The sequence below is a fragment of the Suricata suricatta genome, chromosome 10 (genome assembly GCF_006229205.1).
Source record: "Suricata suricatta isolate VVHF042 chromosome 10, meerkat_22Aug2017_6uvM2_HiC, whole genome shotgun sequence".
NCBI classification, from domain to species: Eukaryota; Metazoa; Chordata; class Mammalia; order Carnivora; family Herpestidae; genus Suricata; species Suricata suricatta.
The window spans coordinates 38,925,470-38,952,176 of record NC_043709.1 but is presented as its reverse complement, the minus strand read 5'-3'; the positions used below and the strand labels follow the sequence as shown (position 1 = coordinate 38,952,176).

General features: G+C 38.4%; 1 protein-coding gene across 1 annotated transcript in view; it reads left to right on the top strand.

Annotated features, from left to right (window-relative positions):
• The window catches only part of NAV3 (neuron navigator 3), an 821,156-nt gene that overhangs the window by 638,572 nt on the left and 155,877 nt on the right, over nucleotides 1-26,707 (top strand). The window contains exons 11-12 of the mRNA XM_029954939.1: nucleotides 15,796-15,904; nucleotides 16,611-16,994. Of these exons, the coding sequence (XP_029810799.1) occupies nucleotides 15,796-15,904; nucleotides 16,611-16,994 (493 nt within the window). The remainder of the gene's footprint in view (nucleotides 1-15,795; nucleotides 15,905-16,610; nucleotides 16,995-26,707) is intronic.

Sequence of the window (26,707 nt, the reverse complement as noted above, 5' to 3'; positions counted from 1 at the left end):
AATTTTGTGAAGGATGGTAGTGCTTTCAGAGGCTGAGGTCTTTAGGTCATTATTGCCCTTAGTCAAGTTCAATATAATCAGAGAAAACCTGGAGAACCTTGACTGTTAATAAAATAGCCTTGAATATATTTGGAGATTTTTTAAAATGTTAAGTATCAGATATCAGTATAAAAGTTCCATGGCCAATCCAACCCTGTTCTGTCTTCAGTTCTTTACTATTTAAAATATTCCTACACAATGGCTCCAAATGTGTATTTAGGAAAAATTCTAACTTTGGAAATATTTTATTACATATAAATAATTTAAGAAAAAATATATATACACATACACATATACCCCAGGTATAATTTGTTAGGTTTCTAAGTGTAAGCATATATGGAAGGCCTTTGGTGTAATTCTATTTTATACATGTCTGTATCCATGAGCAACTAAAGAAGCTCTTAGCAAAATATGCTGCTTCTAAGGGGAAAGAATTTGAGGACATTTTATCTATTTCTAAGAGTAAGAATTCACAGAAGTAGAAGTATTCCAGTAAGTTTCTGGTTAGCACTTATATATTCTGAAGGAAAAAAAAAACTGAAAGAACTATTTAATTTAAAAGAAATGGCTGGAGTATTCTAAAGATTAAAATATTGTCCTGAAGTTCATGTAAATAAACATATTACAAATTTGGGGGTTAAAGAGCTTCTCCGCTTTGGCAGATTTGAGCACTGTGGCAGGCATGAGCCCATTACTGCTGTATCCACAGTAGATATTGACCACATTGACAGCACAATATCATAGATATTTCTTTTGGAATTTTTAGTGGTGTCATCAGGCATCAGAGGTTTCATGTGAAGATTAAAATGGGCCAGTTCCAAGTAGAGGTAGATATGGTAGTGCTAAGACATAGCTCTCAGGATGGTATTTACAGATTTTTCATGACCTGAGCCCAAGCCAGACACTCAACTTACTGAGCCACCCAAGCACCCCCACATTTGTTTACAATGATAGTAAAAATAATAAAAGTTATCTCAGTGCAAGCTTGGGACTTCCCAGAAGAAAGATGATACTCATTTATGATTAGTAGGGCACAAACTGAGTATTGTAATTGGGAGAACACGATGAGCGTACACAGATAGACCAGTGATGAGAGAATGAATGACATCCCCTGGCCTTTCTTCCATTGATCTTGTCTTCTAATCCTCCTGAGCTACTTGTGTTTATTGCTACACCCTGGAGCTGGGCATCATTAGAATCTGCAGCTTCCCTATCGATTCACTTCTATGCACACCATTCTTTCTGATTAAATCTTAGCCTCGCAGTGGTCTTCCTTTTATTCCCAGACTCTACCACTGGTTCTGCTAGGATTTCTAAATCCACCGATCCCGCAGCTTTTTACTGACCCTCACCAGACTCTTCATATTCTTTCTTACCCTCCCCCCCACCCCTAATCAGCTAAATCCCTGTGGTAACTGAATGCAATTTGACTCTTGCATATATTCTTTACTGTTGCTCCCTTCTCACTTCTTTTGATAAAATCACACACCTGGTTACATTCAACTCTTCACCTGTTCCATACCAGCAATGAATGAACCTGGAGAAAAACACATCCTGTGTTGATGTGATTCACTTTACATTTATGATCACCAACCTCAAATGAGTATTTGGTGCTGCTGAGCAATAATTCTATATTTCTCTAGTTCATTCACTCTTTTTTTTCATCTAAGAATGCTCTCAAGTTCTTAGATGATAATTTCATACCTTTTCTTCTCAAACTTACTGTACCAGCTCTCCCATCCTCTCTCTTAACTGATGACCTTGATGTTGATTTCCCTGAAAAAAATCAAAGCAGAGAGAAAAGAATTTCATACAACTCTCCATCACATCTGCCTGCGTACAACATTTATACCCATTCTTTCCACCTTTCCTTGGATTACTTTCTCTTCTACGTCCTTAATAGCTCCATCTACACCAAATCTTTCTCTTTAGTCCTCATGATACTACATCTCTCCAGTTTTAATTTTTGAAAAACAAGGGGTGCCTGGGTGGCTCAGTGGGTTAAGCGTCCAGCTTTGGGTCAGGTCATGATCTCGCGGTTCTTGGATTCAAACCCTGCATCGGGCTCTGTGCTGACAGCTAGCTCAGAGCCTGGAGCATGCTTCATAGTCTGTGTCTCCCTCTCTCTCTGACCCTCCCCTATTCCCACTGTCTCTCTCTGTCTCTCAAAAATAAATAAAGAACATAAAAAAAATTTTTTAAAAAGAAAAGAAAAACAAAAAACCCACTTCTCCTGACCCTTCCTTTCCTTCTTTCTTCTCTTTCTGATTTCTGTTGCTGCTACTATATTTTGACTGCTAGAGAAACCACAGACCACAAAAGCACTTGAAATTATTGCCAAGCCCACAGATTATTCCTTTGAAGACAAAATGAAATGGGGAAATTAAATGTTCTAGGAAGTAGAAAAAATAATTCTGGCCTCTGCACTGCCATTATTTAGCTGAATTATTCCTTGGTTTCCTGTTTTGTTGTTGTTGTTGTTTTTTTTTAGATGACTGTAATGCTTAATAAACTCACAGGATTGTTGTAAGATACAGTTTCATTCATACATCCATATTTTCAGTAATCTTCACCTGGCTCCTTCATGCCAGGCATTCCAAGGGTTGGGAAGACAAACATGACTAAAACATGAGTCTTATGGAAGAATAAGAGACAAACTTTAATGCCACAAATAATTAAATTACTAGATACCTAGGAACAACTAAATTAGCTTAAGAGTTATATAGGGCTTAAAATAATATAATATTCCAGAAAGAAACTTCAATGAAAACAATTTGAAAAATGAAATTCTACCTACCTTATTATTTTCATTGGTTTCTTATTGTAAAACTGCGCACTCAATTCACTGAAATCTTTGTAGCTCACTGGTTTTCTATAAAAAATTTCAACACTATTGCTGTTGTTGAACTCATACTGTTAATCATTGGTGTGGCATCCTCACTGGGGAATAATTCTGTTCTGTTCTCCAAGTGAGGTAGAATTAATGGTATAGAAATCTGATGGATTTGGTCTTGGCAGGAAAAGAACGAGGTTTTGTAAATTTTTGAAGCCTATGCAATTTGAAAGAGCCTGAAAATAATGCAAAAATAGAAATATAAAATTACATGTAGTATTTTAGGAAGAAGCTTAAGCTAGGTAGAGCTCTGTTTCTTAAGAACCATTGGCTTCATAGTAAATATACCTTGATGTCCTGGTATATTTTGCTGACCAACATCCCTTACCCCATCTGCTAAAAATAGCATCTTATTTTTTTTCTTTTTTTCTTTTTGGTGGGGGAATCCATTGTCCTATCAATCAGTTACTGCCTAAGTGCCTCAAGTGAAATTGACCCAAGCAAATAAAATCAGTGTTTCCCTTGACCACAGTGACTCTTTCAGGAATGGACATGTGACCCAATTTAGCGTAGTCAGAACTAATGAGAATAAATCTCAAAACTTTCCCCAAAACTGTTAGAAATGGGACACTGTTTATCCACTAGACATGAAGCTAATCAAAAGAAGCTTGGAGCTGCTGGCAGTTACCTTAACCCTCATGTGAAACAAACACTGAGGAAACAGAACCTGGAGCAGAAGAGAATGAGCCTAAGGTCATTGGAGAGGATGTCTGAGCCTGTTGAACAAGCCATGCTTGAAGCTATCCTTCCCTCCACCTCTGCACTCTTTGCAAGGGAAGGAAAATCTCTTTTTGTGCTTAAACAATGTGCAAAGAATCCCTATTGCATAACCTACAAGATTCATGACATATAAAGATTGGTGATACTATTAAGGAGCAAACTTGAGTGGTTCACACTGAAATGCAGGTTTGTTAGAGAGATTCACTGAGTTAGTCAGGAAGCTTAGATGTTTACACTTTGATCTACACAGTCATTCGCATGAAGTTATACAAAACACCGTCTTTGTGATTAAATGGTAGTGGAAGTTTAAATGTAGTTAAATCATGGTGCAAAGAAATGTATCAAAAATGAATAACAATAAAATGGCATACTGAAGAAAAAAGATTTTTACAATTTGGAGACCTCATATCCCCTGAAGTCTTTACATATATCATTCAATTTTCCTATTATTTGTCATTTTCTTAAGGAAAAGACCTAATGATATTTACCCAATCTAATAAAGGTAGTCCAATTAATTGTTATAGTCAGGTGGAGTGTGTTAATTTGTGGCCAAGGGTGAAAACGCTTCTTGTTTCCAGCCTATCCTATAAGATTCATGGCACAACCTTGATACTGTAAGTCCAGCCAAAATGATGATTGAGATAATACTGCTTTGGCTTGAGTTTCATTTTTATGTTAATTGACAAAAAGAGTTTGGCCTCAGAGACCATCCCATTCATCAAGTGCCAAGAGATCCTGCCAAAATGTAAAGGAAGCTTCATTATTTAGTCCACGGGAATCATTCAGGAAAGAGTTTAGTTTAGTTTTTGTTGTTATTTTACATATGTTCACACTTGCCCTTTTCTGAGTGTGTGTGTGTGTATGTGTGTGTGTGCATGCACACATAAGGCTTTTTATCAACATGTATAACATTTGTTTAATGTACTTTTAACCTTTATCTAGAATTTATATTCACATGAAAAACATCAAAGGGTGCCAGGCTGATTTAGTATTAGCAAAGCTGGCACACCATTTGTAAAAAAGTCATAAAATCATTTGACAAGTTCAGGAAATCATTTTAGAAGTGAGGATTTAGATGAAGCAGAAGGATAAGTTAATGGTTACATGTGTTTTCTTTTCTGACTTACCAGACTCTGTTTTGAATAATGGCCAATATTTGATATTTAAGACCTTCCTAAATGATCACTTAAGTCGTATTTTTCTTAATGTTTGTAAAGATTAAGAAATCAAGCTCGGGTGATTTAAGTCAGTTTAGATCTTTTACTTAAATGGCCACTTTACAATTATGTGTACTAAAAAGCTGAGAAACATTCCTTTTTAGAACCTTACCACAGCTATACTTCATGTTAAGCCTTTGCAAAATTAGAGTGATTCACATATTTAGTATTAATTGTGGATATTCATCTCCTATGCCCTGAGGCTTCTTCTTCTGCCTCATATAACATACATTCATATGGGTATGAATAGAAATTAGAAATAAGTGTAATTATACCCATATATGAGTGCGCATCCAAAGCAAGCAGGTATAGCTGCCTCTAGAGAAGCGACGAGTGGGTTTCCTACTGTTGTTCAGGGTGATCTGATGTAGTTCCAGGGGGGAAACTTCCATAGCTGTGAGTTGATAACAATATTTTTAGGCAAACAAACACAACCCCCCTTTTGATGTTTCTGTTAGGGTTATTTCTTTAAAATAACAAGCTCCTCCTAATCACTCCTTTCCTGGGTTCAGCCCTGCTTGGAGGATTCTATTTCCTGACCTGTTGAATCCTGAGGGACTGTGTGATTTGCTTTGACAATGAAATGTGAGCGGAAGAATGACATGGGCCATTCCTGAGCAGAAGCTTTAAGAGCCAATGCTAAGATCTCTCGTCTCTTGTCCCTCTCTCATAAGATCAACATGTCTGAAGACTGGCATTGCTCTTTTAGCATGGCTCTTCGTATATAGGGTCCTTGAACCAGAGTTGCAGCCAACTAATGTGAGCCAAAATGCACCTTTGTTTCTCTAAGCCACTTTCTAAAGCATTTGTAAATTCAACGTAACTTAGTCTCAAACAGAATTTCTCTACCTTGGCATTCCTGACATTGTAGTCTGCATAATTCTTTGTTGTGGGGGCTGTCCTGTCATGAAGGTGGCATAACAACACCCTTGGGCTCTACCTACTGGGTGTCAGAAATACTACACTCCCCAGTTGTGACAACAGAAAATGTCTCCTGAGGTTGCTGAATGTCCCCTAGGGGAGGAACCCAGTTGAAAACCACTAGTAACAGTCTAGGAGTTATCAAAGTAGGGTCCCAGAGTCAGCAATATCTGCATCACTTGGAAATATGTTAGAAATGCAGAGTATCAGACCCTTTCAGACCTCCTGAATGAGTAGGAATGGGGCTAGGGCCCTGCAAGCTATAATTTAATGAATTCTCCAAGAGTTCTGAACATGAAAGTTTGAGCTAGTCTAAGCTGACTGGTATGTAAACTTCTTTTGTATAAAAAAAGGGCATAATTAGTGCTTCCCATTATTTTGATGTCTAAAGCATAAGAATTCCCTTCTTTGTGTGAATCTATAAGACTTTCTTAAGTCTTATACTTTGTGTGTGCTTTACTGTAATAGACATCAAACAAAGTGATGTATTATAACATCAGTGAATTTACTATAGTCTCATAACCTGGTGATTCACTAGGTCACAGTAGTTCCAAATAAAAAGAAATGTTTTGCTTAGGAATCAAAAGGGGAGCAGCATTTTGATCTTTATAAAAATACTTTGTAAAATGATTGTTTTTATAAAGGTAATCATCAGTTTCTATGATTTGACATTTATACCCTCATTTAAGTAAATTTTATATAAAACATTTATTAGAAAATTTTTAATGTTTACTTATTTTTTGAGAGAGAGAGAACATGCAAGCAGGGGAGGGGCAGAGACAGTGAGGGAGATATGGAATCTGAAGCAGGCTCTGAGCTGTCAGCATAGAGCCCAATGCGGAGCTTGAAATCACAAGTCTTTGAGCCATGAGATCATGACCTGAGCCGAAGTTGGCGGCTTAACTGATTGTGCTACCATGTGCCCCAAAACATTTATTTTTAAAGACTGATGGATTGAAAATCAGTATTCACAGTCACAGGTTTATGTGTTTGCTTCGTTGCAATTTCATTTGGCAAATTGTGATTTTCATTTAAATTCCCTTTTATATATGAGTATAAAATAGATCTAGGTATGATCTTGTCTTGAGTCTGGGTAGAAGGATTAATTAACTTTGCAAAGGTGGTTATGATCATAGGTAAAGATATAGGCAGTGTGCATTGTAATACTGATTTCTATAGTTAAAAAATTGGGCATTCCCTGTAATTGAGGTAGGCAATATGAAGTAAGCTCAGAAGTAATTGGATCATATTATTTTAAAAAATGACAGGGACTTATGTTAACAGTTGTAATGGCACAAATTCTTATACGTATTTCTCCACTTTCCTCCTTTTAATATGGAATGTTTATCGGCAGAAAACCTCAAAAGAAAATTATTAATACTTTTCTCCTTAGCTTTAAATGGTATACATGGCCTCCGCTACACCTAATAAGTGCTCTAAAATTTTTCCTGAGGCACCTGGGTGGTTCAATTGGTTAAGTGTCTGACTCTTGATTTCATTCAGCTCAGGTCGTGGGCTCACGGTTTGTGAGCTGGAGTCACACACGGGGCTCTGTGCTGCCAGTGCTGAGCCTACTTGGGATTCTCTCTCTCTCTGTCTCTCTCTCAAAATAAATAAGGAAACTTAAAAAAAAGTTTTCCTAAAATCAAATTTCAAGATGCTGGTGTAGGATATACAAGCAGTGTGAGATAAATAATAAATTCATACAGTAGGTTTTCTGTTTTTGTTAAAATATCAAAAAACAAAGAGCTGATGATGCTATAGTAGGTTTATAGAATAGAGCAGAAAAAAATCCTCCATATCAAAAAATAATATGCATTTTATATTTTTTGTCACATCATTATATTCTGCATACTTGGCCAACAACTTTTAATTATGTGCTTTGAGTGAAAACATTGGGGGAAAACCTCTTGAATTATTTCCTTGGCTATTTTTTCTGTGAAGAAATCTTGATTTTTTTATTGTCATGTTAGGATTTTCCTAAGTAGTTTCAGAATAACAAGCCTTTGAGAGATGAGGTGAAGTCTTTCCCTTTAAAGCTTTATCTGCCAGCCAGTGGAGAGTGTCACGCTACGTTTTTTAGGTCCTTTATACTCTTGAATTTGATTTGTGCTTTTACAGCACAAATCCCAACATTCAGAAGGCAGATCTGCCTGCTTCAGCTGCCTGCAGCTATAGAGAATGAGTCTGTCATTCTCCAGAGTCGGAGAATGTGTGAGTGCGTGTGTGTGTCCGTGGCTGAGGCTGGGTGGCCAAGAGTGATTTAAATGTGCATGGGGTTAATAGTGTGGCATCTCATTCAGGCTTAGCTTTGAAACCTGTGGCATTCTGGGCTGGACAGCCGCTTCCGTGCTTCTGTTTTAATTTAGCAGGATGTTTGCTGCCATGGCAGCCAGCAGCATCTACTGCAGCAGCAAGGAAGGGCCATAGATCTGAGAGTGCAGGTGGAATACTAAACCACCAGACGCGCTCCTGCAGCACTGGGCTTCGGCGCTTAATCTCTGCCCTTGGGGGGCTCTGCTGTCGAGGCTGTACATGCCCCACTGTGTCAGCTCATCTAGAATCAAGGGCTGCAGACCGAGATCAGTGAAGGGCTGGTGAGAGGTAGGGAAGGAAAAAAAAAAAAAAGGGAAAAAAAAAAAAACCGTGAGAGAGATCGCTGGTGCTTCATTACCTCGCGTTTGAGAACATAGAAGTGGTAGAGGGAAATGTGGACCCGTCGTCTTGCTGAGACCTGTGATTGGATGAAGACTGGAAAATGTAGTTGGCTTCCTGTGCTACTTTCAGCTGGAGCAGTGTCTTTGATGAACTCTTTTCTGCTTCAGATACACTCCAGCAAAATGTTTGTAAGTACTGCTGATTAGAGAGAGAATGTGGCAAGCTACATCGTGGGCAACTGACTGATTGTACTGTCGCTCTAGAATCTCATGTGAATGTTGGAGATTGCTTGGGCTTTTCCTAAAGTGCATGTGTTAATTAAAACCAAAAAGCGCCGGTTGCTATCTCCATGTTAAGAGACAATATGAAGTCCAGTTGAACAGAAGCAGCCCCTGGAAGAGCCATGCAGCGGCCGGCGGAACTCTCTGTGTTTCAGAGCAAAGAAGTAAGGAGGAAGGGAGCCTGCCTGCAGAAACAGAAGTCTCTGACCAATCTGGCCCTCACCAGCGAGGGGGAGAGGAGACCCACTGTGCGCATTTCCAACTGGTTTGGAAATGCTGCGAAGGCCAGCCAGAGAGAGTCCGACTACGCAGAGCGGCGCTCGCTGTCCAGGTTTCTCTCGCGGTCCGTGCAGTCGCTGTACCACGCCGGCGGCCCTGGCGCCTGGGGCCTCCTGCCTGCCAGCCGGTCCGGCGGCGCGGGCTTCGAGGACTGGGCTTCCAGGAAAGGCTTGGAAGGTGAGAGTGATGAGGACAGCAGGTCCGAAGATGAAAACGTGTCCTCCAGGCAAAGCAGCATCAGCAGAAGCTGGGCTGAGGAGGAGGGGGAAAGCTGCCTGCGGGAAGGCACAGCTCATCTGGACGAAGACGTGATCCTTACAATGCTGGGTGACCTGGAACAGGCCCTTTACACTGACTTGTTAGGTAAGTCAGGTTTGTTCCGGAGATGAGGAGGGAATTTGAGGAGGCTGCACATTTGCACTAGCCAAATAGCTTCCATTCTTTCCGACTGGATTTTTAAAACTGTTCTTACGCAAAAGGGAAATTTTAATTACTTGTTGCGAGTATCGGCTTTGTAAAGCTAAGCTTTGAGAACTGGGTGTAAAGTCCATTTGGAGCAGCAGTCTGCCCTGGGCATTCTTGGCCTGATCTCCAGGACGTCCTAGCCATCTATAAAGGAGTGTTAATGTTTTAAAATTTCAAACATGTTTTTTACTTAGTAATTAACGGTGCCTAGTTATTAACTTCCCCTAAGGTGACCTCGCCACAAATATGGAATGAACAATGAAGGGTCCCTTGGGTAAATTTTTTGTAAAATTGGTTTTCTTCTGCTGCCTCAGTGGTAACCACATAGATGGTTCCTGTTTGTGCCTCAGTGATAAGCGCCATGTATTCTAGTAACACTTTCAGAAACACAGAGGCATCATTTGACAGCTTTGCTCACACACCTCTTTTTGCGGTGGGGAGGGGTGTTTGGCAAAACATTCTTCTGAGCATGTATGTTGTAACTCTTGAAACGGCTGTGTACATGACCATGAACTGTTTGTATTTTACAAAGTGGGCTTTGTGATGACATAGATCTCAGTAATAACTTCTGACATAATCTCTAATTAACTAGATATGGAGATGTCTCAAGTAATTCTTCAATTTTGTTTCCATTTCAACTTTGCTGCCTGCCTAACTAGCCAGACTGCGTACATTTTAGTCGTTATATCTAAATTCAGGGCTCAACCAAAGGACATTTACATCACACAGTTCCTTCAGAAATCCATAAGTTTTAAATCATTGACTATGTCATATTTTGTCGCTATCTATGTTTACAAAAAAACAAACCAAAAAATCCCCTAGAGGACTCCTCACATTTAAAAGAATTAAACCTGACCAGTGGATCTCTTTGTTTCTGATTCATACAACTGCTGCTAAATGTAGATGTGTTTTTTATGCTCTATGTAGACCCTCCTGTTACAAGATGTTTTATGAGGCTCTCCGGAATCGTAGCGAACTAGCTTTGGAAGAAGAAAGCTGAGGGAGAGCAGAGGCAAATACTGCTCAATTTTTCGTGTCAGGTTGGCTTTAAACGAGTAATGTTTTCACAGTTGTGGGAATAGTGATTTCTGAATCTGAATCTGAATACACCAGGTGCTTAGACATAGAAGATTTACTTCTTCACCATTGTGTGATTCCTCTGATGAACTGTTTCTCATAAAAGACCTCAGTGCAGTACAAAGGCAAGAGAGGGAGTCTTACTCCTTAAGGATCTTTTGAATTATTTTTTGATCTTCTGAAACTGTAGAATCAAATCTTATTCATCTTTTGCCTTTAAAATTGTAGCATTTATCTTGTTGTAAGTACGTCTTATGTAAGTATTTTCAAAGATATGAACAGAGAGCAGTCCCCTGGCAGGGTTTCTTGGTTACTCTGGTAAATTATAGCATGCTGTGTGGAGGTGTATATATGACGTACGCCTTTTTGTGCATAAATAAAGCATTACTGTCAGAGGGCAGTCTCTCAATAGAAGTCTGTATGTGCCACGGTTTTCAAACTAAGCATCTGCTTATTGTATTTATGAAGGTATTCTTTTTAAGGCTCCCCCCACCCCAACTTATGCCAGTTTTCAAAAATGCAAGTGAGAAAGTAAGGAAGAGTTTATTCAAATGGTTGTCACATGAATAATCATATCAGGATAATGAAGCACTCCAATGCAGTTTTCTAAATGATGATGCATGTTAAGTTGGTAAATATAGCGAAGCCCAGAGCACACGGGAATTTCAAGATTTCTGCCACGTGCTTGACTGGGTTCTGCTTCTGACTCAAAATGGCCTCTTCCAAGTTAATTTTCAGGCAGAGTTCCTTGAGTTCCACTCTTTAATCTTGCGTATCGTCATAGACTAAGGCCTGTTCTATAACTACATAGGGGACTATTTAAAAGATAATTAGCATGTTTTTGCTCTTTTCTGCCCAAAGTGTGTGGGTTAAGATGAGTTGAAAAATTTCCATCCAAATCATTGTTGGGGTCATCTACAAAATTAGGGTTCTCAGGAAGCTCTATTCTAAATAATAACATTTGCAAAGTGAATGGTGTAGAGGATACAATTCTTTGTGAACCAGGTTCACTCATATATAATTTGATTTCCTATTAAAAGATGACAGTGCTGACAGTGTTAATTACAATGCATACAATTAAAGCCTCAAATGTAAGAGCAGGACTGCATATTAAGCAAAAATGCAGAAGCCACCATTTCTCCTGGAGGAAGCCTCCTGAGTGTCAGCCAGGATAGGAAGGGCTTACACACATTTTCCAAAATGGTGTAATCTAGAATTACCTTTGAGTTTTTAACATTGTTATAAACTGCTTCCACATTGCTTATAAAGTGTCCTCCATAAGTGGTCCTGAGAATAGGGCTAAACTGAGCCTTAGTGGAACAGAGATTATAAAAGTGAGAGGGGATACATTTTGGGGACTAAATTAGCTCATCATGTGTATGTTTTTCTGCTAACTTTTATTGTTACCAAATAATTCACTTTATTTGTGCTTTTACATTGGGCCTTTTCTGGTGAACTTCCTTTCCCTCCCCAAATCCTCTAGACATCATTTGAATACAAAGTTATAGGATGTTTTAAGATTTGTGCAATCCTTAAGGGGTTTATAAGTGTATTTAATTGTATTTTGCCTGTTGTGGGTCATTGAGAACATATATGTGATAAATTTTGATTTGCTTGTTATCTCTTATAGCATGAATAAAGCAGTAATTATGTTTTGCTCAATTAGGACTGGGAGAAAAGATCCATTAGTCTGATTGTCATGAACAGTGCAGTGCCCTATGAGTGAATATCATGAATGAATAAAACCAACTAAGGGAAGAATGTGTGGTTCTGTTATATGAGAGAAGCTCTATAAACAAAAATGGATTCAGTTGGCAAAACTTAGGATCTGAGATGCCTGTTGGATTGGAAGGAGGACATTTAAAATGAGCTGAGGGGTGCCTGGGCCTCTTAGTCGGTTAAGTGTCTGACTCTTGATTTTGATTCAGGTTGCGATCTCTCGATCCATAGGATTGCGCCCCACGTTGCTCTCTGTGCTGTCAGCTTGCCTGGGATTCTCTCTTCCTCTCTCTCTGCCCCTCTCCCCCCAGAATAAGTAAACTTTTTTAAAAAGTAAAAATAAATAAATAAATAAATAAATAAAAAGAGCTGGGGTGCCTGGGTGGCTCAATTGGTTAAGTGTCTGACACTTGTTTTCAGCTCAGGTCATGATCTCATGGTTTTGTGGGTTTGAACCCAAATTGGGTCCTGAGCTGGCAGAGTGGAGCCTGCTTGGGATTCTCTGTTTCCCTCTCTCTCTCCAACCCTCCCCAACTTGCACTGTTTCTGTCTCTCTCAAAATCAACTTAAAATAATTTAAAAAATTATACATAAAATAAGTAAAAGGAGCTGAAGATCTGAAAAACATTTATTAAAATGGAATGTCTGAAAATATAGTGCTTCTATAATTTATATTAAAAAGATGTTGAAAATAATTAAGATATCAATGTTATTAATATTATGTGAGTTAACAAGTAGCTGAGAGGCAGCTTGATTACAGTGCAGAAGTTCTCACAGAGGGAAGGGGACCAGGGACAGGGGACATGTAAAGGTCTGTTCTGCCCCCTCATGTAAGGTCAGTGACTACATCCCCTCCTCCTTCCAGTAAAGGTCATCTCAGCACTTCCCTCCTTTAAGAATTGTCATTTCCTGGGGCACCTGGGTGGCTCAGTTGGTTAAGCATCCAACTTTGACTCAGGTCATGATCTTGTGGTTCATGAGTTTGAGCCCCGCGTCAGGCTCTGTGCTGACAAATTTTGTGTCTCCCTCTCTCTCTGCCCCTCCCTGGCTTGAGTTCTGTCTTTCTCTCTCTCTCAAATATAATAAACATTAAACAATTAAAAGAAGGAAAGACGTCATTTCTTGGGGGTCCTGGGTGACTCAGTAGGTTAAGCTTCCAACTTGGGCTCAAGTGGTTCGTGAGTGCAGACCCTGCTTGGGATTCTCTCTCTCTCTCCCTCTCTCTTTCTCTCAAAATAAGTACATAAATAAATGTAAAAAAGATGTGTCATTTCTTACCATCACTTAGAAACTTAGGTTTATTACTGTATGGAATCTTATATTCTGATACTGGCTTTAGTGCTTCTCCAATTGTGTCCCATTCTTCAATATTTCTTTTGCTCACTATGAGTAAGGTCTCTTCTTGACCTCTGTCTTTTCTTTGGCTGTAATTATATTCTGCCCTTTAAGATTTTCCTGACAAAATCCTTCTTTATCTTCAGGGTTTTACCAGATTATTTGGAAGTAAAAGGTAGGCTTTCTACCCACTTCTAAAATATGGTATTATATTTATGAGAAGGATGGGAAAAAGTTCCAGAATTATCATGATTAGAATTTTAAGGGTTACTAACAATTCTGAGTTGTAAAGTGATGTTAATTTATAAGGTAAAGTATTGAGTGAGTTGAGTTAGTGTAGGAAAAGTTGATGCCATATACATGAGGTACAACATATATTTTTCTCTCTCTTGAAAATATATTTAAGGACCTTTTTTATACTTTCAAGTTTGAAATAATAATGCTACTGTTAAACATATTTTATTCATTCTAATAATTTATAAATTTAAAAGAGATTTACAGACTGGAAGCAGAATGATGGTCATTTTGGCAGCCATCCAGGTTGAGGAATAATGAACAATGCAGTAATGTTTGGCTGAAGAAGAAAATACAGGAATCAGCCATTGTGTCGTCTGGTATTTAACTGCCATGATAAAAGTGGTATAAAGTTGTTCTGTCAGTTTCAGAGCTACTAAGACCTCTGGATGGAAATGAAAGGGAGGCAAATTGTTCATCCTCAGAAATGTTTTCACAGTTAGAATTTTCTAATAGAAGGAGCCATCTCTTCCCGAAGAGGAAGCCTTTTCAATATTAGAGGTTATAGGCAGAAGCACATGGCTATCACGCATGTGAGGCATAGATCATGTGAGGCATAGATGAGTTCCCTCACTGGCTAAGATAAGGGAACACATTCTCTGAAACTCTTATTAGCTCTGTGATTATATTGTAAATGTTAAATGGGTGTATTTGGGGTGTGTGTGTGTGTGTGTGTGTGTGTGTGTGTGTGTGTTTTAATCTGGCATAAATTCTGTGGAAGAAAATGAACACATTAAATATCTTCTCCTATTCTTGAAAGAGATTGTAGATATTCGTCTTGACTTGTCTATGGTGATAGTCTTCATTCTGAAGTTTAATATATGCTATTTTCTACCTTCACTCTCCCTTCTCTTTTTCCTTTGCTTTCATTTCCTTCTCTTTCCTACCATCTCCTTCCTTTGCCTTCCTTTCTACCCCTCTCCTTTTCATATCTTCCCTCCCCTTATTAAATCGATGCCCCTCCCTCCCTTCCTCTCCTCCTCCATCTTTCCTTCGTTGTCCTTCATTTTCCCATCATGGAACATCCTTCTGAGCCTGACTTGAACAGGAGAGAAACTATACTTCCTCTACCATCTCCCCATGTTTTTCTCACTATCCAGAAAGACACATTTCAAATGGCCACTGGCCTAAAAGGTATTACATGGCATGATCAAACTGGTTTATTGGCACCTCTGCCTCCAAATGATAGGTAGTGGTTGTGTACAGCCAGCATTTGTCACACTGGCAAAACTGCTTGTCTCCTGCCTATTAAACACATGCTGACTTTAGATGCCAAGAACTCGACTGGAACTGTAATGCCACATATGGATGTTGTGAGTCCCTGTAGAAAGTGAAGAACGAATGAAAAATAAAGCCATTCAATGTTATGAATTTTGATCCATGAGTCTAATAAAATAAAAGACTTACAAAGGTATTGCATCTGTAAGAAAAGGCCTCTATCTTATTCCCCAGAATCCAAGTGTATAATTGCTACAAGGTAGTTTATCTTATCATTCTGATTATAACTAGAAATAAGTAATTATGGGGATAATTAGAATCCCAATAATTTCAGATTTTTAAATTAAGCCCAGTAATATGGAGTACTATACACTGAATTTCTGAATTAATCATTGTCACTTTGCAATGATTAAGGTCACGAATCTATAAAGTATTATTGGATGATCATCACTTCTTATCATCAATTTATTAATTGTAATGTTACATTTGCTTCTATTCACATTTTATTTGTAGAAAGGAGAATTAAAATTTTCAGATAATAGGCATTTGGAATTTCCTACCTATTATTTTATTTTTAAGGAGAGGTATTTGTATTACTTATCTATGTATACAGTTATTCTGAGACCGGGAAATGATTTACCTAATTGAATAATAATTCATTATTATGTTACTTTTTTAGGTGAAGATCCTGAAACAAGAAGAATGAGAACAGTTAAAAACATAGCAGACTTGAGGCAAAATTTAGAGGAAACTATGTCCAGTCTTCGTGGGACCCAGATAAGCCACAGGTTTGTTTTTTTTACTCAGTTCTACCTGTCTTTGGGCCAATAAAGACAAATGACAACCAAGTACTTAACTTCTTATAATGATAAAGAATTTAACTTTCCCTTATTATTTTCTCACTTAAATTTTACATGACATTCAACTGGTAACTTCTTGGCACATACCCAGGGACATTTTTCTTCTCTCCATGTCTTCTTTGGTAGAATGTCCCATTCAAACTGAATTAGCTACTGAGACTGCCACCATCACTACTAGGTAGATTCCCATGCCTGCACCACAGAACAGCAGCAGAAGTTACAGCTGCAGTGCATCTGGCAGGGGGGAGGGGAGAGTAGGGAACTGGTCAAAGATAATTTTGGTCAACTTCCAGAATAGTTCTGGGAAGCCTTCAAAGGGTTAGGTTCAGAATTTGTTGAAACTGCAAAATAAAAATTTGCTTTATCTAAAATGTGATGATGGCTTTTCTTTTGAAAGCAAAAAAGTAAAACAAACAAACTTCAAATGAACGTCCTCCTACATTTTGACCTCTGCAGAGGTGTTTTGAATCTCATAACAAATGCTGATAACATCTCTCAATGAATGCATAATTTGGCTTGCATGAAAATGACATACTTCTAAGAAACTCTAGCCTTTCCTGTCTTCATGTATTGTATTCTTGGTCTATGATACCAAGTGAATCAGAGTATAGTGATTGCTTCACTGTGTTGACAGCACCCTGGAGACAACATTTGACAGCACTGTGACCACAGAGGTGAACGGAAGGACCATACCCAACTTGACAGGCCGCCCCACTCCCATGACCTGGAGGTTGGGTCAGGCATGTCCTCGGCTTCAGGCTGGAGATGCCCCTTCCCTGGGGGCTGGCTACCCTCGCAGTGGTACCAGCCGATTTATCCACACGGACCCCTCGAGGTTCATGTACACAACGCCTCTCCGTCGAGCAGCTGTCTCTCGATTGGGAAACATATCACAGATTGACATGAGTGAGAAAGCAAGCAGTGACCTGGACATGTCTTCTGAAGTTGACGTTGGTGGATATATGAGTGACGGTGATATTCTTGGAAAAAGTCTCAGGGCTGATGACATCAACAGTGGGTAAGTGGCCCTGGGCTCTACCAGCATTATGCAAACAGGGAGGGTGGTCTACTACGGTGGATTAGCTGTAGGATGGGTATATAGGTGAGCTTACAAAGTCATTAGAAAACATGATAAATCAAAGGTTATCTGGGAGTATATGAGGCCCTCTTTTCTGCTCATTCATGAAAAGTAAAATATCTAGGATTTCTATAAAATCTTTTCATTCTAAGCCATTAAATTTTTTTATTGTTAGTTTAGAGAAACAAATGTGCCCTGGGCTTTTCAGAGTAATTTTTACATGCTCCTTAAGTAACAGACTTTGTAGTGAAAGACGTGGGAGGTGGACAGGAGGAGTTTTGCTGAGCTTCTGGGATTTTTGTTTTTCTTAGGCTTGTCAAAGCTGCCTGTAACTGCTTGGAGGAATGAATATTTGCTAGCATTCTTCAATTATGCCCCTCCAATCTAACTTGAGGGAAAAACATTTTAGAATAGAAAGTTTCCATCTCATTTGGTGGATTATTTTTTTTTAAATCTTAGTCTTTGTTTTTCTTCTGTTTTCTATCATATTCTAAAAAAAAACCATTGTGGTTATAAAACTTTTAAAGATTTTGGCACTTTGGGAATATTTAGTTCACCTGAGGATGAATGGAGGCAATAGGAAACTCTTTTAAAACTGTTTCTATTAATAATTGTAATTCCCTACAGACAAGAAAACTGATCTTAACTGGCCACGACTGTGTAATGCTGAAGAAAGGCTGTACTACCATTAGAACTCCGATATATCTGACTTCAAAATGTAGGCTCTGTAATGTAAGAGAAAGCTCCCCAATCAGTTTTATCATTTTCATGGGAGTCTGGGTTTTGACCTATTTCTTTCTTTGTCCTTAGACATCTGAGAGGATCAGTAACAGAAATCATTCTTCTCTATGAGTAACCCTGACTTTGTCCATGAAAGAAAGGGAAAGGAGAGGAGAAGGGAGGGGAGGGCAGGGGAGGGGAAGAAAAAAAAGAAAAAAGAAAACTTTATTTGAAAAGTGACCAGACCTAAAAAAAAAAAAACCACGGACAAGCGTTAGATCAGATTTATAGCTCAGCTCTGGTATCCAGTGCTTTCCTGGTGGCCACCTTACCTGGTGGCTAAATTCTATAAATTTAGAATTAGGGAGCCAGATGGTGGTCAGTTAAGGTAGGAAATAGTTGGTTTGCCACTGAAGTCAGTGCAATTTAAATTCCTTTCCACCACAGCTATCTGTGGACTGCTTGGGGCCTTAAGTTCTCTAAACTTTTTGTTCATTATCTATAATAAAGATAAAATAGAATCTCACTCAAACCTTAGGAATTGAGGAAGTAATCTACAAAATTGTACTTCCACAAAGCCTGTCCCATTATGAGTGTTGTATAAATGTGTCACTATCATCATTCCATTTATTATCATTCATACTCATACTAATTTATGGATGCAATTGCTACCATTTTTGTGCATATTCAGTACCACCTAGGAGGGAGCACTCAGTTCAGGGAACGTGATGGCAATGCAGGAACACCTAAGGCATGAACTTTCTCTCCCATCCGTCCCCTTTCTCGCCCATTCTTTCCACCTTCCCTCCTATATCCTCCTCTTTTTTTTTTCTTTGTCTCTTTAAATAGAGCATATGTGTGTATTCATTTTTTATATTCACTACTGTATGAATATTTAATTATATACATAAATATAAAATATTTATACACGTATATGCATATTTATATATACATAACACACACATGTATGTGTGTATATGCAATATAAACAGACACATACACACACAAGCAGTCAGTCTCATTAGTTGCAGTACTTAACGTTCTATAAAATCACCACACACACTGAATTAGTGACCACCGAACCATTGCTCCTGGGGGAAATACAGATGTAGTTCCTGGGATCTGTTGGTCATAATAGTTTCATCAGCTCATTAGAATGTAATCTTGTTGTATTTGTATTTCAATTTAAAGCCAGATTATTTATTAGTTAATACATATTATGCATTCATTAACATTGAGCTCATGCATAACAGCACTATAATCCATGCCTGCGTGAAGCTTATCTAACACGTACTTTTCCATAAGACACATCACAGCCTTCCTACATTTAGGAACACAAGGGCACTTCAGCACTACACTTGGGGGACATTTAAACACCAGAATCTCAAACAGGAAGCACAAAAATGTGAAAAATGTGGCTCTAAATAGATTGTGAAAAAAGACACACTGGTAGCAGGAGAGCTGAATCAAGAAGGCCGAATGTCACCTTATTTGACTTCAGCCTAGAATGTCCTCATGGACAACTCAATTTTTTTCTGTTCTGTGCCTGTCCATGAATGACCATGAATATGTTGCAATTATTGATTTGGGGCTATAAAGCTTAATCAGTAAGCAAATTTGCAAATATGGAATTTGTGAATAATGAAGATTGACTGTATTTATTTATAAACAAGTAAAATGCTTATCTGGAGAGAGAAAGCATATCTTGGGAACAGTTTAAACCAGAAATCAATAGACATTGACAATGTAATGTATGAGTCATTTCAAAAGTTTCATACAGATAAGAACTGAGCTAAGAGTTCAGAATAAGAAAAATGTGCTAAATTCAGGCATGAAATAGAAAGGGAATAAGAAAAGGAAATAGTTATAGTCTCTGAATTATTTTTTTTATTTTTAATTTTGTTTTAGAAAGAGAGAGAGCAGAGGAGGGGCAGAGGTAGAGAGAGACAGAGACAGAGACAGAGGGAGAGAAAGAGAGAGAGAGAGAGAGAATGAGAGAATATCCCAAGTATGCTCCAAGCTCAGTGGGAGCCCAAGGCAGAACTTGATTCCATGATCCTAGGATAATGACCCAAGCCAAAATCAAGAACGTGATGCTCAAACCACTGAGCCACGCAGGTGCCCCTACATTTCTTATTGAAATAGCTATTGGGGTGCCTAGGTGGCTCAGTCGGTTGAGCACCCAACTCTTGATTTCAGTTCAGGTCATTATCCCATAGTCATGGGGGTTATGCTCTGCTTGAGATTCTCTCTCTATCTCCCTCTGCCCCTCCCCACTCTCTCTTTTCTAAAAATGAAAATAAATATCTATCTAAAGAGGAGGAAAATGTAATGAGGATATTTGTAAAGAAAGTATAAATATTATACAAAGAATGTCATTCAGTAAGTTTGACTGAAGAATTATTTTCAAAATCAGAGGGATACTTGGATTGGATGATATTCACTGACCTTTTCCCTAACTGAGATTCATGGAATCTGAAAACTTAATTTTGAGAGATAGGGACTATTGTGACCGGACCTCAATAACATTATTAGTGCTAAGAAGTTTACACAGTGTACTTTAAGTAATGGAAAGCAGATTTTAATAGTCACAGAATAGGGCATGATGATGATTTTTGAAAGTCCCTTTTAGGGGAAATCTGCAAAATGGATTGAGGGGACAGCTCTGATGGTAGGTATCAAACACTACTGCAAAAGTCCACATCCAAGTTCCCTAGTCCAGAAACCTGGGAGTAGCCTTGACAGAGGTGAAAGGAGGGAAGAATTTGTATGGAAGGTACCAGATAGGAGAAATGTACAGAATTAGTGATAGGTTACTTGTGGGGGTTTCAGAGAGGCAGAGAATTCAGATACAATGCCCATTTTCTAGGCACGGAGGGTAGGAAATTATACCATTAGAGAAAATAGGTACAGAGAAATGATTTTTATTTTTGAGAAAGCAGAGAGGAGATGCTGAGTGTAGAGTTTCCAATGTAGAGTTGGAGACAATGTGGTATAAAAGTTTGTTATTGAAAATGCAGACGTAGCATTCAAGGTAGAGATAAGATGGAGAGTGTGAGCTCAGAGAGAAGAGTAGAACTTGTGTGAGGCATGAGGACTCCTGGGAAAAGAATGGAGAGACAGAAGAGGGATCTTCAGCTGAAATATGCGTGTGTGTATGTATCCCAAAACTATCACTGTGTTCATCCTATGTGCCAGGCAGCATGGTGGGAGTGTGTGTGCAGTGGTGAGCAACAGAGCCACAATGCCATGTGACTTACACACTAGCGTTTTGTTTTGCTTATTTTGCTTTGTTTTTAATTATTGTCAAGTTAGCTAACAAACAGTGTATACAGCGTCTTCTTGGCTTCGGAAGTAGATTCCCATGATTCAGTCATTGCTTACATAGACCATCTATGCTCATCCCAGCAAGTGACCTCCTCAATATCCATTTTCCCTTCTCCCCTCCCACGCCGGCATCAATCCTCAGTTCTCTGTATTTAACAGTCTTTTATGGGTTTGCCTCCCTCCCTCTCTGAAACTATTTTTTTCCCTACCCTTCCCCCATGGTCTTCTGTTAAGTTTCTCAAGTTCCACATATGAGTGAAAACATATGATACCTGTCTTTCTCTGACTGACTTATTTCACTTAGCATAATGCTCACTAGTTCCATCCAGGTTGTTGCAAATGGCAGAATTTTGTTCCTTCTCCTTGCCAAGTAGTATTCCTTTGTATGTATAAACCACGCCTTCATTTTTAAAATATTTTTGTACATGCTCATTTATTCAGTGAATGAATATTCCTATATGCACATATGTATGCAAGTGTGTATGTATACGTTCTTAGATAAGTAGTTTTTCCTTAAGGTAATTTTTTAAACAACGAGTTCTGAATATAATAATACATATTATAGGCATACTTCTACTCAGAAGCATTTTCTATTTGCCAGGGCTCTACCTGTATTAGTTAACAATAATCTCTGGAAGCAAGAAATCTCAGAATCTTGTAACTTAATACAGAGCTCGTTTCTCCTTCATATAAAACCCTCACTGATGTTTCTGACCTTCAATTAGAAATGTATACCATATAGTCTCTCAGAGAATAAGATGGAGGGAAGTGATTCTGTTCCTGGCCCACCAGGTTTCCAATGCCATCCTGGGAATTGATATTCAACAGGCAGGTGGAAAAAGGGAGGAAGAGCTATGGTGTGAGAATATTTCCTACGTACGAGGTCTGGAAGTGGCACATATAACTTCTACCCACAGTCCCTATCCAAAATGGCTGCACCACCACATCCGGCTGTAAGGGCGGCCAGGAAATACGGGTCAGCTGTTGCCCAGGAGGGAGAGGAAGTTGGTTGAGGAGAGCTAGCTAGGTTCTACTGAATTCACTCATGAGAAAAACAAAAGAAGTTATACCCATTGTCCTTCCTCCTTGTTTCATACCTCAGTGGAACCCAATTCAGGCTTCTGTTCATTTTTGTTCCCTGTCAGTCTTTCAAATAAAGTCTTGGATACTTTCACAAATGGGCCCATTTAAGTATGCAACACTGGTCCACCTGTTTTAGTTTTGTCATTGGTATTCAGCATATTTAAAAAAAAGAAGAAGACTAAAAGTAACACAGATCCTGTATGAAAACTCCCCCTGGTGACATTGCCCTGTTCGGCGTTATGCCTTTTTTCTTTCCCGTGGCAGATACAGAACACAAAAATGTAAGGAATGACTCCGAAGTCTGTCCCCTGCGTGGAAGGTGACTAGACGTGATCAGCAGGCAATGTGACTGGCTTCAGCTCAAGCGTGATTGAGGGGTCTTGTATGGGGGACATCCCATGGTGTGCTGCACTTAATTGCTCACCAGTTTACACAGAACAATTTTTGACATCTCTAGGAGGTAGCCTGATGTCTCAGCCTAGAATTAAAAGGTGGGAAGATGAGAAGACTAGAGACATCCCAGGAGAATTTTAATTTGATGATGTTGTAAGTAAGAAAAAAAGGCATAGAAATTGTGCTACAATTTGTGAAAAAAAATGAGTCACGAGGTTAATTTCCTGCTCCCAATTTTTAAAAGTAAGTTTCACTGATTAAAGGGACAAAGAGCTCAAAAGACATAGTAACGAATGAAGGTGTTTAATTTAGGGGTTTTTTTTCCTCCTGTAATCACAACGAATGTCATGAAATGGGTAGGAATGGAGTTTCATTTTTTCATGTACCTTAAGTAGAACTCTGAAAACTAGTTAATCAGCATTCTGAGAATTCAAAATTTCCTGAAGCATGCCAAGACTTATCTCTTTCTGCTCTTTTTAAAGTTACTTTAAACACTTGGGGAATGTGAATCTGCCAGTGATTAGGAATTAGTCAGAGAAAGGCCTCTTGCTTATAATGAGTCCCTGAAAAAGTCTTCATTTATGAAGCAAAAAAGGAACATTCTGGAAAATTGGGGAGAAAGTTACATATTTTAATTGGGTTAGAAATTGAAGTTATCTACAGATGTCACAGTATAAATAGCTGGGCCAGAATAAAACCTAAAATTCTACTTTAAGTCACATGGCCCAAACACAAAGTAATTTAATTCTGGGCAATTAACTTTTTAAAAAGGGAGGTGAATACTTTGATCCTTTTTCTCTCTGGATCCTTTTTCAATTCACCCTTAGTAAACTTGCTGATATGAAGCATGCCTAACATTGGAAAGGGCAGGATTAAAAGTAATGAGTTGAAAGTTTTACATGGCCAACCACAGGTTTCTGTTCCTAATGCTTCTATTAATTTCATATTCAGGATATGAGAGTTATGTTTAGTGAATGTGGAGATCCTAATGAAAAAATAGTTGATAATATTAGCCAACACTTACACAGCACTAAGTGCTAGACAATGTTCTATGCATTTTACATATGTTAACTCACTGTGTCTAACCATAACTCTTCAGAGGAAAGCATATCATTACTATCTCCATTTTATAGATGAAACAACTGAGGCCTGGATAGTTTAAGTGACTTTAAATAGAACTCAGAGAATTTGTAAATCGGCTTCCGGGAATTCAAAATTTCTTAAAGCATGCAGTGCTGGACTTGAACCCAAGCAGTCTGGCTCCAGTCTATACTTAACCATCATGACATGCTGACCCTAGGAGATTGTCTACATGTCTGCATGTACACACTTCTCTCCTAGGAGTTGATTTTTTATACTAGAACAGAGCTCCACAACAGTCATTCATTATCAGTGTAGTTTTTTTAAGCTAGCATATTTGATCTAAGGCAAAATATTAATATTATCTGTGTTCATCTAAAGGAAGATGGTGAACTGAAGTGTCTTTGAGTTTTAAAAAAGAATCCAAAAACTTTAGATACTTTGTGTGTTCATGTCATTAAATCATTCATTTTAATAGTTGCTGATATGAAATTGGAATGTCAAAACACAGAATTCTGGTGAGTTGTGGTGCACACAACGGTTTTGAGTCTTGCCAAATCCCCACAAAAACAGACAAAGCAACTAGACAGCAAAGCCAAAAATCACAATTATTGTTTATGCATAAAAGATGATGACAGGGGCGCCTGGATGGCTCAGCTGGTTAAGCGGCCGCCTCTTAGTTTCAGCTCAGGTCATAATCTCACCATGTTGTGAGTTCCACCCCCACATCAGGCTCTGCGCTGACAGCTCAGAGCCTGGAGCCCGCTTCAGATTCTGTGTCTCCCTCTCTCTCTGCCCCTCTCGTACTCATTTTTTTCTCTCTCTTTCAAAATTAAGTTTAAAATGTTTTAAATTAAAAAGATGAATGACACAGTGATACACATAAAGATAGATGATTGCAAAAAATGTAATTTTGAGTGAAGAAAAGAAGTTGCAAAAGGATACCTGTGGTGTGACTCAATGTATAGGAAGTTCAAATACAGGAAATGCTAAACAGTTTAGTTTTAGGGATTCATGCCTATGTGACAATTAAAAGTAAAGGAGTGCTTACAAAATCCAGGAAAGCAGATGTCTCTGGAAGGCAGATTTGGGAATATCAGTGGTAGGAGCTTAATATGACCATTGAATAAACTAGAAATGTCCTGTTTCTGAATGCAGGTAGTAAGTACATGAAAGTTAATATTATTTTTTAATTATTATTTGATAAGTACTTTTATACCTCATATGCCTGCAAAAATATGTATTTCCCTCTAAGTTTTTTTTTTTTTTACCAAAAAGCATGAAATTGCTATGATGTTAGAATTGGATATTTTCTATTCACTGAGAAACTAGGATTGAACAATATAAAAAATAAGATTTTTAGGGGTACCTGGGTGGCTCAGTCAGCCAAGCATCTGACGGTTTTGGCTCAGGTCATGATCTCATGTTTTGTGAAATCCATGCAGAGCCCACTTGGGATTCTCTCTCTCTCTCTCTCTCTCCTCCTCCTTTCTGCCCCTTCTCTGTTTTCAGGCTCATTATCAAAATAAATACATTTAGAAAAATAAGATTTTTACAAATTTTCTCCATTTCGGTGAATTCCAGACATAATTAGAGCATACTAATACATATTCATAGACTTGAGCAGACTCCATCTTATAATAGCTGGCGATGCTGAGTGATAAGAGTCATATATCTAAATTGTTGCTTGGATAGATGGTGTCTTTGCCTTTAACTATACTAATACACACAAAAGGAACATAACCCTTAGTGGTGAAGATAATACATGGTCAGTTTATAATAGATTTGAGGTGCTTATGAGACATCGAACTATCCATGCCTTGGAAGCAGTTTAATACTTTATTTTAGAACAAGGTGGAATGATATGGCCTAGCAATGCTAATTTAGATAATAGACAGCTAAGGTAAATATGCCATGGGTATGCAAATTTGCTATACGAAAAGAAGCAGGGTGGCAGTGGATGTGAGGAAGAATTAGGAATTACTTTGTGAGACTAATTTTTTAGGTGAATATTTTTATATCAAAAATAATTTAATGTTCATTTATTTTTGAGAGAGAGAGAGAGAGAGAGAGAGAGATGAGTACAAGCAGGGGAGGGACAGAAAGAGAAGAGAGGGAGACACAGAGTCTCAAGCTCAGGTTCCAGGCTCCAAGCTGTCAGCATAGGGTCTGACACAGGGCTCAAACCTACACATTGTGAGATCATGACCTGAGCTGAAATCGGACACTTAACTGCCTGGGCCACCCAGGTGCCTTATAGCTTATAGAATTTGAATGTGGCTAAAATTATTCTAATAGTTTCATATTTTGAGACAATTTGTCAGTAACCTTCACGTTTCTTTTGCAGTTTTTTCCCTGTGACTGTTATCTCTTCTTAAACTCATCTTGGCTGCCAGTTTTGAAGTTTAGATATAATACTATTCAGAAATCATTTTTAAAATTTCACATTATTCTTTTGAGATGATTCCCTAACATTTATAGCTCCCAAGACTATAGCATAATTCTTCTAGAGGACCTATAAAATTCATGTTCTTTTATATTTTTAAGTCCTGCAAAAAGAATGAAAAGAAGGAAGAATTACCAAGAAAATTTATATCAGGAACTTGTCTTATTTGTGTGTTGCCTGTATGTTGCTTTTTAAATAACAAATTTATGGTTCTATTATGAAGATGCCCTACCAACATTCAAATGAGAGGGTGTCTCGTTTGTTTCTTTTTTTATAATAGTTTATTGTCAAATTAGTTTCCATATAACACCCAGTGCTTCTCCCCACAAGTGCCCCCCACCACGACCATCCCCTCTCCCCCTTCCCCCTCCCCCTTCAGTCCATGGTTCGTCTCCAGTATTCAGAAGTCTCCCTTGATCTGTGTCCCTCACTCTTCCCTGCTCTCTTTCCCCCTTCCTCTCCCCATGGTCCCCTGCCAGGTCTCTCCTGTTAGACCTATGAATGCAAACATATGGTATCTATCCTTCTCTGCCTGACTTATTTCGCTTAGCATGACACCCTCAAGGTCCATCCACTTTCCTACAAATGGCCATATATCATTCTT